Source organism: Mobula birostris, chromosome 32 (assembly GCF_030028105.1).
Source record: "Mobula birostris isolate sMobBir1 chromosome 32, sMobBir1.hap1, whole genome shotgun sequence".
Lineage (NCBI taxonomy): Eukaryota > Metazoa > Chordata > Chondrichthyes > Myliobatiformes > Myliobatidae > Mobula > Mobula birostris.
This window is the reverse complement of record NC_092401.1, coordinates 29175047-29190141: the sequence shown is the minus strand read 5'-3', so window position 1 is coordinate 29190141 and position 15095 is coordinate 29175047. Positions and strand designations below refer to the sequence as shown.

At 41.6% G+C, this 15095-nt stretch overlaps 1 protein-coding gene across 1 annotated transcript in view; it reads left to right on the top strand.

Moving 5' to 3' along the window:
- Positions 1-15095, top strand: part of LOC140191085 (uncharacterized) — a 98007-nt gene that overhangs the window by 59842 nt on the left and 23070 nt on the right. Inside the window, exons 16-17 of the mRNA XM_072248161.1 lie at positions 3132-3225; positions 14600-14730. Of these exons, the coding sequence (XP_072104262.1) occupies positions 3132-3225; positions 14600-14730 (225 nt within the window). The remainder of the gene's footprint in view (positions 1-3131; positions 3226-14599; positions 14731-15095) is intronic.

The following is a 15095-nucleotide window of genomic DNA, read 5'->3' as shown; positions in this document are numbered from 1 at the left end:
TTTGGCAAGGACTCTCCACCCTGCACCGATGACCTCTTCTCCCATCTCCAACCCTCCTCCTCTTCCTGGACACCCCGCCCTGTTCTCCTGCCTGCTCTGGACCTTTTTATTGCCAACTGCTGATGGAACATTAACCATCTAGACTTTAACACTCCTCTCTCCTGATCCAACCTCACTCCTTCTGAACACTCGGCTCTCCACTCTCTCCGCAATCCTAACCTCACCATCAAACCCGCAGATAAGGGAGGTGCTGTAGCAGTCTGGCATACTGACCTCTACCTTGCTGAGGCCCAATTCCCACTTTCAGACACCTCCTCTTACTTACCCCTTGAACAGGACCCCACTAAGGAGCACCAGGCTATTGTCTCCCACACCATCACCAAACTTATTGGCTCTGGGGATCTTCCATCCACCACCACCAACCTCATAGTCCCTGCATCCTGCACCTCCTGTTTCTACTTCCTACCCAAGATCCACAAATCCGCTTCTCCAGGTAGACCCATTATTTCAACTTGTTCCTACCCCACTGAACTCCTATTGACATACCTCAACTCTGTTTTATCCCCCCCAGTTCAGACTCTTTCTACCTACATCTGTGACACTTCACATGCCTTGGATCTTTTCAAAGATTTCAGGTTCCCTGGCCCCCATCATTTTATTTTTACTATACATGCCCAGTCCCTATACACCTCCATCCCCCATGAGGAAGGCCTCAAAGGACACCAGACCTAACCAGTTCCCCTCTAGCACCACTCTCCTCCGCCTAGCAGAACTTGTCCTCACTCTAAATAATTTCTCCTTTGGCTCCTCCCACTTCCTTCAAACAAAAGGGGAGCCATGGGCACTCGCATGGGTTCTAGCTATGCCTGCCTGTTTGTTGGCTATGTGGAACAGTCTATGTTTCAAGCCTACACTAGTGACCATCCCGCACTTTTCCCACACTACATCCTGCACCCATGCTAAAGTTGTTGACTTCATCCACTTTGCCTCCAACTTTACCTGCCCTCAAATTTACCTGGTCCATTTCAGACACCTCCCTCCCCTTTCTCAATCTCACTGTCTCTATCTCTGGAGATAGCTTATCCACTGACGTCTATTCTAAACCCACAGACTCTTACAGCTACCTGGACCTTACCTTGTTCCACCTGTTACTTGTAAAAACGTCATCCCCTTCTCTCAATTCCTCCGTCTCCGCCATATCTGCTCTCAGGGTGAGGCTTTTCGTTCTAGAAGAAGGCGATGTCCTCCTTTTTTCAAAGAAAGGGGCTTCCCTTCCTCCACTGTCAACGCTGTCCTTAACCACATCTCTTCCATTTCATGCATGTCTGCTCTTACCCCATCCTCCCAGGGATAGGGTTCCTCTTGTCCTCATCTCCCACCCCATCAGCCTCCGCGTACAGCACATAATTCTCCGAAACTCCCGTCACCTCCCGTGGTGTTCCACCACCAAGCACATCATTCCCTCCCCCCCCCACTTTTTGCTTTCCACAGAGATCGCTTCCTGCATGACTCCCTTATCCATTCATGTCTCTGATCTCCCTCTTGGCACTTATCCTTGTAAGCAGAACAAGTATTACAACTTGCCCCTACACTTCCTCCCTCACCACCATTCTTGCCATAGAGGGAGTACAAAGAAGGTTCACCAGATTGATTCCTGGGATGGCAGGACTTTCATATGATGAAAGACTGGATCGACTAGGCTTATACTCTCTGGAATTTAGAAGATTGAGGGGGGATCTGATTGAAACGTATAAAATTCTAAAGGGATTGGACAGGGTAGATGCAGGAAGATTGTTCCCGATGTTGGCGAAGTCCAGAACGAGGGGTCACAGTTTGAGGATAAAGGGGAAGCTTAGGACCGAGATGAGGAAAAACTACTTCACACAGAGAGTGGTGACTCTGTGGAATTCTTTGCCACAGGAAACAGTTGAGGCCAGCTCATTGGCTATATTTAAGAGGGAGTTAGATAAGGCCCTTGTGGCTGAAGGGATCGGGGGTATGGAGAGAAGGCAGGTATAGGGTTCTGAGTTGGATGATCAGCCATGATCATACTGAATGGCGGTGCAGGCTCGAAGGGCTGAATGGCCTACTCCTGCACCTATTTTCTATGTTTCTATGTTTCTAAACAGTCCTGTCAGATGAGGTCATATACTGTGTTTGGTGCTCCCGGAGTGGCCTCCTGTATACTGGTGAGACCTGACGTAGATTTGGAGACTGCTTCGTCGAACATTTACACTCTGTCCGTCAGTAAAAGCAGGATCTCCCAGTTGCCATCCATTTTAAATCCACTTTCCATTCCCATTCCGATATGTCCAACCACGGCCTCCCCCACTGTCATGATGAGGCCACACTTAGGCTGGAGGAACAACACCTTATATTCCATTTTAGTAGCCTCCAACATGATGGCGTGATCATAGATTTCTCAAACAAATGGTAATGCGCTCCACCCCCTCCCACTTCACCATTTCCCATCCCCTGTTCCCTTCTCTCACCTTATCTCCTGACCCACTCATCGCCTCCCCCGGTCTCCTCCCCCTTTTCTTTCTTCCTTGGACTTCTATCTCTTTCATCAATCAATTTCCCAGCTCTTTACTTCATCCTTCCCCCTCTAGATTTCACTTATCACCTTGTGTTTCTCTCTCCCCTCCCCCAACTTTTAAATCTACCCCTCAGCCTTTTGTTCAGTCCTGCCGAAGAGTTTCGGTCTGAAAAGTCGATTGTACTGTTTTCCTAGATGCTGTCGGGTCTGCTGAGTTGCTCCAGCATCTTTGTGTGTTGCTTGGAAGTCCAGCATCTTCAGAATGTCTCATGTTTGAGATGAGTGGTTGAATCTGGATGGAGCTGATGGAAGTGGGTGGAAAATAAAGTAAGATGAGTGTAGGGGCAGTAAAAATGAGTACTGAGGATTGGTGTGACTCAGTGGGCAGAGAGACCTGTTTCTGTGCTGTATGACTCTACAACCCGTTTATGTGTTGATGATCTTATCATGATGGTGTGATTCTGACACCGAGTAAGTTACTGAGGAGTATGGAAAATGCAGCAATTATACAAAATGCCAAGTCTCAGTGCTGTAGAATTAGTTTTTTAATCTTTTCAGCAGAGGCACATTGAATCTCTTTTCTTGTTCACAGGGTATGCCTGATAGTCTAATGAGTCCGGTGGAGGAGAGTACAGCACCTCAAGATTGTCTTGAATCTGGTCAGGAATCTAACCCAGAAATACTAGGCAAGGAGTACCACTTTTTGTAAATAATTTGACAAAACTCTTCTTGTTTACCTTGGTTACATATACAGAAAACGGTGCCCTGTCCCATTGGTGTACAGTAGAATGTCATGGGCCATCTTGCATGGTCATCATTTGAGCTGGTGACAGTTGTTGCTACGTGAGATCAAGACTAATAGCTGAACCTCATTTTCATAGAAAATAGAATATTACAGCACAGTAGAAGCCCCTTGACTCATGATGTTTGCTGACCTTTCAAACCACTACTAAGATCAATTTAACTCTTTCCTGGTACATAGCTCTCCATTTTTCTCCATAGTTACAATAGTAGAAAAACATATAGTCACATAAAAATAACAGCCAAAGCCCTTGAGTGGCATGGCCTGCAGATTAATGGTGCATGAGATGTTGACCTGGAATCGTATCTCTGCAAGAACAAGCATGCAGTAGTTCTTCATTTCTGCCACAGACGAACACAATCCAGCTTGTCTTCCACTGTGGAACAGTGGTGGGTAACACCAATGGGAGTGGCAGCCCTCAACCCAGCATGGACTCCAGTGTGCCCGCCGTGCCTCTGCACTCTCCCACACCATCTCCAGAGTCTTCTCCCCTGGGTGGCTGCAACAGGCAACATCATGGCATGAGAGCTTGGTCTGGGCGACAATCAAGGCCACACAGCTCCCCCACTGTTGGTCTTTCCAATGAATCAATAAACTGGACATTTAGTATTCTATATTACCAATGTCTGACAGGGTCTTGCGACCTTGAGGTAATTGTCAAAGACAATCATTTGCACCATCTATTGGACCGCACACCACCTCTGCTGACTGTCTCTGATGCCTTCTTCCCTGGGTAGTTGTAGCAGGTGACAACACGGTTTGCAGCAAGTCCAGCTCCATTGCTATTCAGGAACTCTTTATTGGGTAAACCTGTAGTACTTGATGTTTGTAATATCCAGCAGTGTCTTTCGATACTCAAAAAGTTGTTTATGTGCGAACAGCTATACCATTGGCTGGACTACCCTACCTCACTCACTTTACCCTCACAAGATATGTTCTCCAATTCAGATAACAGCTTGGGAAATCTCTCCATACCTTCTCTAAAGCCTTTTCATCCTTTAAAAGATGACTGCAACTGAATACAATATTCCAAATGTGGTGCAACCAGAGTTTATAGAGCTACAACATTACCTTGCAGCTTTTGAGCTCAGTCTCCTGGCTAGTGAAGGCCATACACCATACACCTCCTTAACAACTTTACCAGCTTGCACAGGAACTTTGAGGGACCTAATGACACGGGGAAGCCATTCTGTACACTACGCTTATCAGTCTCCTTCCTGTATCCTGTTGTCTTTCACAGTCCTATTAACTATTCCTTGATTCTCCTGCCTCCCACTTACTAAGGGAGGGAAATTTAACCAATTATGCTACCAGCACATCTTTGGGATGTGGGAAGATACTGGAGCACCCAGGAGAAACCCACTTGGTCACAGGGAGAGCTTGTAAACTCGACACAAGCAACACTGAGTTCAGAATCAAACCTGGCTTACTCTTTGTTTCATTTTAAAAATTTCCAACTACTTTGCTTTCATATTCTGTTGTCTTCTTTATCAACAAATTCATTTATCCTTTGTTGATTCGTAAAAGGCTCCAGCAATAATATTTGAGAAAAATGCTATCCAGCAATCCCTGTTAGACATATATCTGAACATCAGAAATAGAAACAGAAAATGTTGGGGTTACTAAGTAGGTGAGGTAGCATCTGAAGGGAGAAGATTTGAGGTAAACTTATGGATTCCCCTGCGCCTGACTGACTGCTTTTTGTTCAAGTTCAAGTTTAATTATCATTCAACTGTACGTGAATACAGCTGAATGAAATAGCGCTCCTGTGGGGCCAAGGTGCAAAATATACATAGTGTAAAGCATGTGTAACACAATAAAGATAGCAAGCAACCATATAGTCAGTCAAAAAAGATACAGCCTAAGCGGCATGTCCCACAAATTGATGGTGCAGTCCCTGGCAGTATGCATACGATGCAAGCATGCATGCACAGACAGAATCCAGTTTGTCATTACACCATTTGAACACTGGGAGATGCCAGCCCCTAACCAAGTATGGATACCACTTTACACTGCCTCCAGCATCTGCTCTCCTGGATTGCAGCAGCAGGCAAGCCCATGGCTTGAGGCCTAGTCTTTGCTATGGCTGAGGCTTTGCTGTTCTCTTGCAGTCTGTTGCATCAACAAACAAGGGAAATGGGCCTGTGGTATTGTAAATTATCATGTCCAACTGGATCTTGCGATCGCAAGATTGAAGTCCAAAACAATCACCCACTGTTACACTGCATGATGCCTTTGTACACTATCTCTGATGCCTTCAATGCCTTCCTATAGTAAGCAGCAAGGTGGTCTGCACCAAGATCAGCTCCTCTGCCAATGAGCAGCTCGCTGATGAGGTAGATCTTCAGTATCCAAAGTTCTTAAAGTCCAGCATTGTCTTGCGATCGTAAAAAAAACAAAAACACCTTTGATTGGCCTCTGTGAGGCCTCCGCGCCAGAGCGTGTCACCATCTTACTAGAAATTAAAGATATTCTGTATCTTATTGACCTCTATTGTACGATGGTAAAAGAGGTGACTGCAATGATAGTGGTTACATGGATTATGCTCTTCCAAAATTCCCATGTATTTTGTAAGGGTTCAGTGGATTGAGAAACAAGGATGAAAAAAAAACATGGAACTATATGCCATTCAGCTTAATGTCAGTCATCAGGAACATTCTGGAACAATTGTTACAGAAATGATATAAAAAAATTTTGAATAACGTGTAGAAAGAAACGATGGGGTTTTATAAAAGGAGAATAATCTTACCAAATTTCTTGTGAGTTCTTTTGAGAATGTAATAAAGTATAGTTAGTAGATACAGTGTATTTAGATTGCAAAAAAATCATTCAAACTCTTATTGTATAAAATGTCACTGGATAAGATAAAGATGAAGTTCAATATATTAATTCCAGTGTCCTCAATTTATGTCATGGCTATAAGTCTTAACCTTTACAGGTGTCTACAGTAACCTCACTTTAGGGAGGTTATACTGTATTAACCTATATTTCAAGGACTAATTTGCTTAACAAACTGAATCTCATTTCCAAAAGAGAGTCTAGATGTTAATAGTTACTATTTTGTAAGATATATTTCCCCTCTCACACAAGGATGCAATGCTTTCTGTTAATGAAGTAGCTTAACCGTAGTTATTTTATTTTAAGTGGAACACATTGTATTTTGAGAAATAAATTTTTCTTTAAATTTATTTTATTTTTATTTGGATAAGGTGTTCGCAAGTATTACACAAACTTTTTTACATAAAAAACCTTTTCCATTTTTTATATATATATAAATTTTTTTCTTTACTTGTATTAATTCCACATTTTCCAGAAATAAAACAGTGAACATTCGAACCAAGGGAGTTTACGTTAACATTATTACTATGTTGATGAGGAAAGCAGTATGAACCTTTAGGAGAGTCACCTAAAGTCTGTTCACATTGGGGTTATAAATTCAATCCATTTATTTCAAACTTGATAAAATTTTTCTGTTTGAATTCTCAGAGAGTAAGTCATCTTTTCCATTTTAAATATTTCCAAAATAGTTTCATGCCGATCTTCTAATGTAGGTGATGTTGGATTTAGCCACTTCCTGGTGATTGATTTCTTACTTGCCGCTAAAAGTGCCTGCAGCAGCTCTATATCTTTCTTCTGCTCCAAAAACAATACATGCCCCAAATAGAGAGTCTCCAAGTTCAGAGGTATCTGACTCTTAAATACCTTAACTAATGTTCTGTAAATACCTTTCCGATATAAACTTAATTTAGGGCAATCCCAAAAAATATGGAAATGATTTGCCTCCTTGGAACCACACCTTCTCCAACACGCCACGTTTGTGTCTTTATATTTTTCCTGGTATGGGGTCTTGAAGTATCTTATAATAGTTTTCCAGTAATGTTCTCTCCAAACCAAAGAGTTAGTTGAAGACCACTGAAAGCTGCATATTTTCCCCCAAGCCTCCTCTGAAAGTATCAACCCCGCTTCTTCTTCCTACTTCTCTTTAATATACAATGTGTTTTCATTTTTGGCATGAGGGCTTTACGTAATCAAGAAATTGATTTACTTGGTATTGAGCTGTAAGCCAATTTCAGAATCTTGAAAAATTCTAATTCTGCTGTTGATAAGTCTGTATATCTACAACTCTGGTTAACATGATATCGTACTTGAAGGTACCTAAAAAAATCATTGTGTTCTAGGCCGTATTTATCCTGCAGGGATTGAATACCTTGTAATGCACTTTTATGTGTGAATGAGAGGTAGGTTATAAGACCTTTCTTTATCCGTAGTTCAAATCTTTTATCTCCTCTGCTGGGAAGGAATTCGGTATCATAAGCACACCATCTGAAAAGTTTTAACATGTTGTAGATTCCACATGAATTAGCCACTTTCTGCCATACTTTTAGTGTGAGATTTATCCAGCTGTTTTTAATCTTTTCCAATTGGGCTATCAATCCTTTGTCCGCAATTGAGGCCTGTAGAGGAAAACTGTCAATCAATCCAAATTCTATTTCCTTTCATCTAGCCTTGTATTCCCTATTGCACCAATATAACAGAGGGGTTATCTGTGAAGCATAAAAATAGTTTCTCAAGCAAGGGAGTGCCATACCTCCTCCTCCTTTTCCTAACTGTAAAGTGTTAAATCTTTCCTTGCCAGATAAAGCGGGAAATCCATTTGTTCCATTCCCTGAATTGATTATTGTCTACCCCCACAAGTAAAGTCTGGAAAAAGTAAAGTAACTGAGGGAGAATATTCATTTTTATGGTATTTATCCTTGAATTACTTAAAAAGGGATAAGATTCCATCTATGTATATCTGCTTTTATCTCTGAAATTAATGGCCCATAATTTACCTGTGACAACGTTGGAAGCTCTTTTGGCAGGGTTATTCCTAAATATTTTAATGATTTAGCTTCCCACTTAAGATCATATGTATCCTGCAGTTTTTTGGATGCTGTATAATTTAGGGACATAACTTGCATTTTCATTACATTAATTTTATACCCTGATACTTTCCCAAACTCATCCAACGGTGTAAACAATCCTATGAATGATTTTTTTGTTCACTCAAATAGACTAAGATGTCATCTGCGAATAGCGCCACCTTCTGTTCAATCCCTGCCACCTTGACACCTTTTACAATTTTGCTCTGTCTTATTAGTTGGGCAAGAGGTTTAATGTATAGTGCAAAGAGGAAAGGGGAAATTGGGCATCCATGTCTAGTTCCCCTCTCTAAAATAAAAGAGTCAGAGAGGTTCCCGTTTATCTTAAATCGAGCTGTAGGGGTGTCATATAAAGTCTGGATTACTTTAATAAACTTTTCTTGAAAGCCGAATCTTTCTAACACTTTATATAGGAATACCCATCTAACTGAATCAAAAGCTTTCTCGGCGTCTAATCCCACTACCATTGTCTCTGTCCCGTTCTTAGTAACCTGTTCTAGTATGTGTAAAGTTCTCCTTATGTTGTCCTGAGTTTGCCTTTGCTGGATGAATCCAGTCTGGTCTTAAGTGGATGAGGCCAGGTAGAAGCTTTTCCAGTCTACAAGCTAATATAGATGTAAGTAATTTATAATTATTTATAACCAATCTATTAGAGTTTTTCGAGGAGGTTACCGGGAAAGTGGATGAAGGGAAGGCAGTGGATGTTGTCTACATGGACTTCAGTAAGGTCTTTGACAAGGTCCCGCATGGGAGGTTAGTTAGGAAGGTTCAGTCGCTAGAGATGTAGTAAATTTACAGTCATGGAGAGGTAGTAAATTGGGTTAGACATTGGCTCAATGGAAGAAGCCAGAGAGTGGTAGTGGAGGATTGCTTCTCTGAGTGGAGGCCTGTGACTAGTGGTGTGCCACAGAGATCAGTGCTGGGTCCATTGTTATTTGTCATCTATATCAATGATCTGGATGATAATGTGGTAAATTGGATCAGCAAATTTGCTGATGATACAAAGATTGGAGGTGTAGTAGACAGTGAGGAAGGTTTTCAAAGCTTGCAGACGGATTTGAACCAGCTGGAAAAATGGGCTGAAAAATGGCAGATGGAGTTTAATACAGACAAGTGTGAGGTATTGCACTTTGGAAGGACAAACCAAGGTAGAACATACAAGGTAAATGGTAGGGCACTGAGGAGTGCAGTAGAACAGAGGGATCTGGGAATACAGATACAAAATTCCCTAAAAGTGGCATCACAGGTAGATAGCGTCGTAAAGAGAGCTTTTGGTACACTTGGCCTTTATTAATCAAACTATTGAGAATGTATAAGGTATTGATGAGGTTGTATAAGGTTTTGGTGAGGATGAATTTGGAGTATTGTGTGCAGTTTTGGTCACCAAATTACAGGAAGGATATAAATAAGGTTGAAAGAGTGCAGAGAAGGTTTACAAGGTTGTTGCTGGGACTTGAGAAACTGAGTTACAGAGAAAGGTTAAATAGGCTAGGACTTGATTTCCTGGACCGTAGAAGAATGAGGGGAGATTTGATAGAGATATATAAAATTATGTTGGGTATAGATAGAGTGAATGCAAGCAGGCTTTTTCCACTGAGGCTAGGGGAGAAAAAAACCAGAGGACATGGGTTTAGGGTGAAGGGGGAAAAGTTTAAAGGGAACATTGGGGGGGGGGCTTCTTCACACAGAGAGTGGTGGGAGTGTGGAATGAGCTGCCAGAAGAAGTGGTAAATGTGGGCTCACTTTTAACATTTAAGAAAAACTTGGACGGGTACATGGATGAGAGGTGTATGGAGGGATATGGTCCATGTGCAGGTCAGTGGGACTAGGCAGAAAAATGGTTCGTCAGAGCCAAGAAGGGCCAAAAGGCCTGTTTCTGTGCTGTAATGTTCTATGGTTCTATAATCCAAATTAAGGACACTGACTAGTATTCTAGTTTATCTTTACCCCCTTTAGGAATAACTGAGATAATCGCCTCTCTCCAGGAAGGTGGAATTTCTCCTCTCTGTAAGATCCAATTAAAGGTGTTAAGTAATAATGGAGCTAACTGTAACTTCAGCGATTTGTACCACTCTGAGGTAAACCCATCAGAACCTGCAAACTTTCCGGCCTTTAATCTAAAGATAGCCCCACGTTCAGTTCTTTGGCAGTTACTGGTTCTAATAGTCATTCATTTTGTAAATCTGTGAGTTTGGATAGTTCTAAAGAATTCAGAAAAGTGTCTATATGGGACTCATTGGAGGCTCGGGGTTAAGAGTACAGCTCTCAATAATATGTTTCAAAACTCTCTTGAATTTTCCTTATTGTACTCTCGACAAGCTTTGTTTTTGGATTCTTTATTTTATGAATTGTATTGTCTGCTTGTTGCTTACATAACTTATATGCTAATAACCTAGCTGATTTACCTCCTACTTCATGATTCTTTTGTCTCAGGCAAAGAAAATTCTTAAGTTTCCAATGTGTAAATGTCATCAATTTCACTTTGCAATTTCTTAATTTCCTGTTTTAAATTAGAATTAATTTTGTTGCTATCTACAGCTTGAAGTTGTTTTAATTTTCCTTGAAGGTCTGCTAATTTTTGTGCTTTAAATTTTTTCATGTGAGTAGTACGGAAATAATCTTTCCTGTCAGTACAGCTTTCAATGTATCCCATAAGATCACTGGTGATGTTTCTCCCGTGACACTAAGGTCTAAGTATTCTTTGATTTGTCCCCTTAATCTCTCCATTACTTTCGAGTTTAACCTCTGTAGTGTTTTCTTCATTTTCCTTTCTAGAATTAGAGACGTAGTGACTGGGCTATGGTCCGACAAATCAATTATTGCAATGTTACACTCTTTTATCCTGAATCTATCTATGTTAAATATAAAAAAGTAGTCTATCTTTGAATAAGCTGAATGAGAGGAAGAGTAATGTGTATAGTTGTTACTAGTGGGGTGTAATTCCCTCCACACATCTATTCTTCCCAACTCCTCCATCAGTGATTTCACTTTCCTAGTCAGAGGTTTGTTCTGAATACCTGTTACTGAAGAATCTAATGCAGGATTTAACCTAATATTAAAATCCCCTCCGCAGATTACTACCCCTTGAGAGCTGGCCATTAGGTCAAAAATGTGTCTATAGAATGACCATTCACTACCTGGTGGAGCATAAACATTCAGCAATGTTATTTCAGAACCTTCTATTCTTCCTGTAATCTTTACAAATCATCCATCCTTCTCTTTCGACTCTGAAATATGTTCATAGTTAAGAGCACTTGATATCCTCTTTTGTGGCTCAGTTTATATGATGAATAAAATACATGCTTAAAGCTCATTCTTTTAAATTTTGCATTTTCGGATTGGCTCATGTGCGTTTCCTGAAGAAAAGCTATTTGTGCCCTCTCTTTTTTCAGTTTAGACATAATCTTTGCTCTCTTAATTGGATTCAAAACCCCATTAACATTATAGGAAATTATTTTGAGAGGTTCAATTTAAATTTTTCTCTAGTAGAAAAGAAAACACTCTCCTTTTCTAAACAAACAGTAAGCAATCCCTTTTTTTTGGCGTGTGCCTGTGTGTGTCTGCGTGTCCGTGCATGCACCCGTGAGGATGGATCTTTCATGGCTTTTTACAAGGCACGGAACGAGAGAGAGAGAGAGGCTGTGTGGCGTGCCACTTCTCACACAGACATTTTCGCAGTATTTTCCCTTTATTTTACGATGTCGAGTTGCGACCTCGACACACAACCCGGCACGGATGGAAAGTGTACTTGGGAGCGGATCCGACTAGGTTTGAACCCTGGAACCTCTGCTTCTGGGTCCGGCGCTGATGTCATTGCACCACCAGTCAACCCAGCAATCCCTTCTCAACAGTAAACCAGAACACAAACCAAACCCTAGGCATTTTTGAACGTAGATCATTTGAAAATTTTCCCCGACTTCCAATAGTGAGGCTTGAGCACTGACCTGCCTCAGCTCAGAAGGATAACTTCTATCTTCACCCTGTGTTAGAGGGCCCGCCACAGTGTGAACGATCATGGAGCATTCTCTCCTTTTCATGTCTTGACCATATTGCTATCATTCAAGTTATTCCGTCTAGTTTATTTTCAGTTACCCAACTTTAACTTTACCTTTAAATCCAATTTACTCTTTTCAGTAATTTCTCTTAATTAATCTATACTCTCTGTACGTTCACGTCTGAATACTTGCAGCTTTTCCTTGTAGCTTGACACTCTGGTTTGAGTGGAGTGTCCTTGCTGCACTGGCTGCCATGACCACCGCCGAATCTTCTCCAGTAGTAACTCCGGTTGGGTGATAACTTTTATGGGTAGTCCCCGGTCCGCCAGGTCCGATGTTGCCCCCTCCACTGTGGCGTAGGTTTTTGTCCCTTCGTCGTAAAAGACTGTTAGCTGAGCTGCATACAGGGCCTGGAATCTGATGTTGTTTTCCTTCAGGACTCTCCGTGCTTCCGCGTATCCCTTCCGTCTGGCAAGGATCCCCGGTGCAAAACTGATTTTACAGTTGTTCCACATAATGCCTTTCTTTTGCTATGCCAGTTTAAGCACTTCTACCTTTGTTCTGTAGCTGAGAAATCTGACTAGAATCGATCTGGGCTGGGTGCCGGAGGCTGCAGTGCTAATGCCCCGTGGGTCCTCTCTATCTGTAGGTCTTTTGCTTCTGATATGTCAAGGTTCTCTCTAGGGAGCTTCTCTGCGAAGGGAATCACCAATCCGAGTTTACCTTCAGCTCCTTCAGGAACTCCGTAGGGCCTCACATTTTCCCTTCTTGTGCGACCTCCTTGGTCTATTAGCTTCCACTGGAGCTGCCCTTGTAGCTTTAGCATTTCTACTATCACTTCCTCTGCATTTTGCAGCCTCTTCTCAGTCCCTACAATCCTCGCTTCAGCTTCATCTAACCTCAAATTAATTTTTACTATTTCTCCTTTAATACCTTCCAGCTGTTTGTTGTTACCTTGTCGGAAATCACAAATCTCTTTGAGAATCAAAGTCAGGTTCACAGACTCTTCCTCATTATCTCAGTCCTGGCTAGCTGTGGGGAAGCTAGCCCCCTTGTGTTGCTGCGACTCCTTGTATTTTTCAACATTCTGAGCGGACTTTTTATTCTTATAGTTAGATGTCATCCTTGCCCCTTTTGTTGATATAGTTATACAATACTAAATATTTGTCTAATTTTGGCTTTGGGGCAGTATACATTCTTTTTTGTCGAGAGACCTGCCATTCCCTTGGTGACCCGGAAACAGCCCCAAGAAATAAATTCTAAAAGATACATAATTTTACAAAGGGTTCAAAAATACTAGGACAATACCTATATACTGTATATAAGACATACAGGGTGGCATGATAGTGTAGCAGTTAGCATAGCGCTATGATAACACCAGCAAATGGGTCAATTCGTGCCGTAGTCTGTAAGGAGTTTATCCAATCTGTCTGTGACCCTTTGGGTTTCCTCAGTGTGCTCCAGTTTCCTCCCACATTCCAAAGACTTTTAGTTAGTAGATTTATCAGTCAAATGGGTGTATTTGAGAGGCGTGGGCTTGTTGGGCTGGAAGGGCCTGTTACTGTGTTCCAAATAAAAATAAAGTAAAATGCCACGAGTTTGCAGAAAAACAAGCTGTCCATTGGAGAAAGGAGGCTCTGAGAAGAGATTCTTCCTGAACTGAGGCTAAAAAGTAAATTCTGTATCCTCTTCTGTGGACCTCCTACCAGCTCCCACGGTCTTCTCTATTTTGTACTTACTCTATATTTCTCTTTACAAATTACCTTATAACATCTTCTGTATATGATGTTTTGTAACTGCTACTCTGTTTTTGTGGTACTGTTAGATCTTCATCAGGTCAGCATGGATATTACTGATTTCCTTCATCATATCAATGGAAAAGGCCACTGATTCGAAGTTTAAACAGTTCTTCTGATGTGCATGAAAGTATTGACTTTAGCAATCAGCATTTTGGACCTTGAACAGTTTCTTCTTGCTGCAGGTTAGCAATGGGGGTTTTGGCCCTGGACAGTGAATATCCAAAAACAATGGGATTGAAGTTGATTCATTAGCTTGGATAGAGGATTTCTTAACAGATAGAAAACAGAACAAGTATCACCTCTCAGATTGTGCGTTTTCAGATTACAAACCTCGACAAAAATGATCTAAATCCAGCCAGCAGGTGGAGTCTAACTGCTCTCTTCCCTCCAGTGTGCTTGGTAGGTCCACGCAGAGAGGTATGGCGTTTATCTGTTAATCTCTGTACATTCACCACTGTACACACAGTAAACTGCTTCTCCTGTTATCTATTTCAGTCTGGTTACCTGACCATGTTTGTATTTCCCTTCTTCCCTCCTGATAGATGAGAGCCCCCTGGAATTCCTTCGTGATCTACCTCAGTTTCAGAACATGAGGCAGGTTCTTCAGCAGAATCCATCCATGTTACCAGCCCTGCTTCAGCAAGTGAGCAGAGAAAATCCACAGCTTCTGCAGGTATTAGGGAAATCCAGCATTAACTCTGTTAGGTTTACTTCCAACAGACTAACCTCAGGAACAGAATACAGTGAGAAAGGTGCCTGTTGGGATCACTATATTATCTCTCTCGTCCTAGTTACAAGAGTATGATGCCATTTCAGTTTAAAATGTGTCACATCACGCTGCCTACATTTAATCCAAGCTAAACCCAATTATTCCCATGTGGAACTGTTCGGTAAGTAAATGTGTGGGGAAACTGAATGAACAAGCCATTTCTAAGAAAAGAGGTGGTTAATAAAACAAATATATCAATTTCGGTTAAACTGTGACATAAGAACAGATGTAAACCTAAATTTAAATCCTGTAAAAAGGAAGTAGCAAAG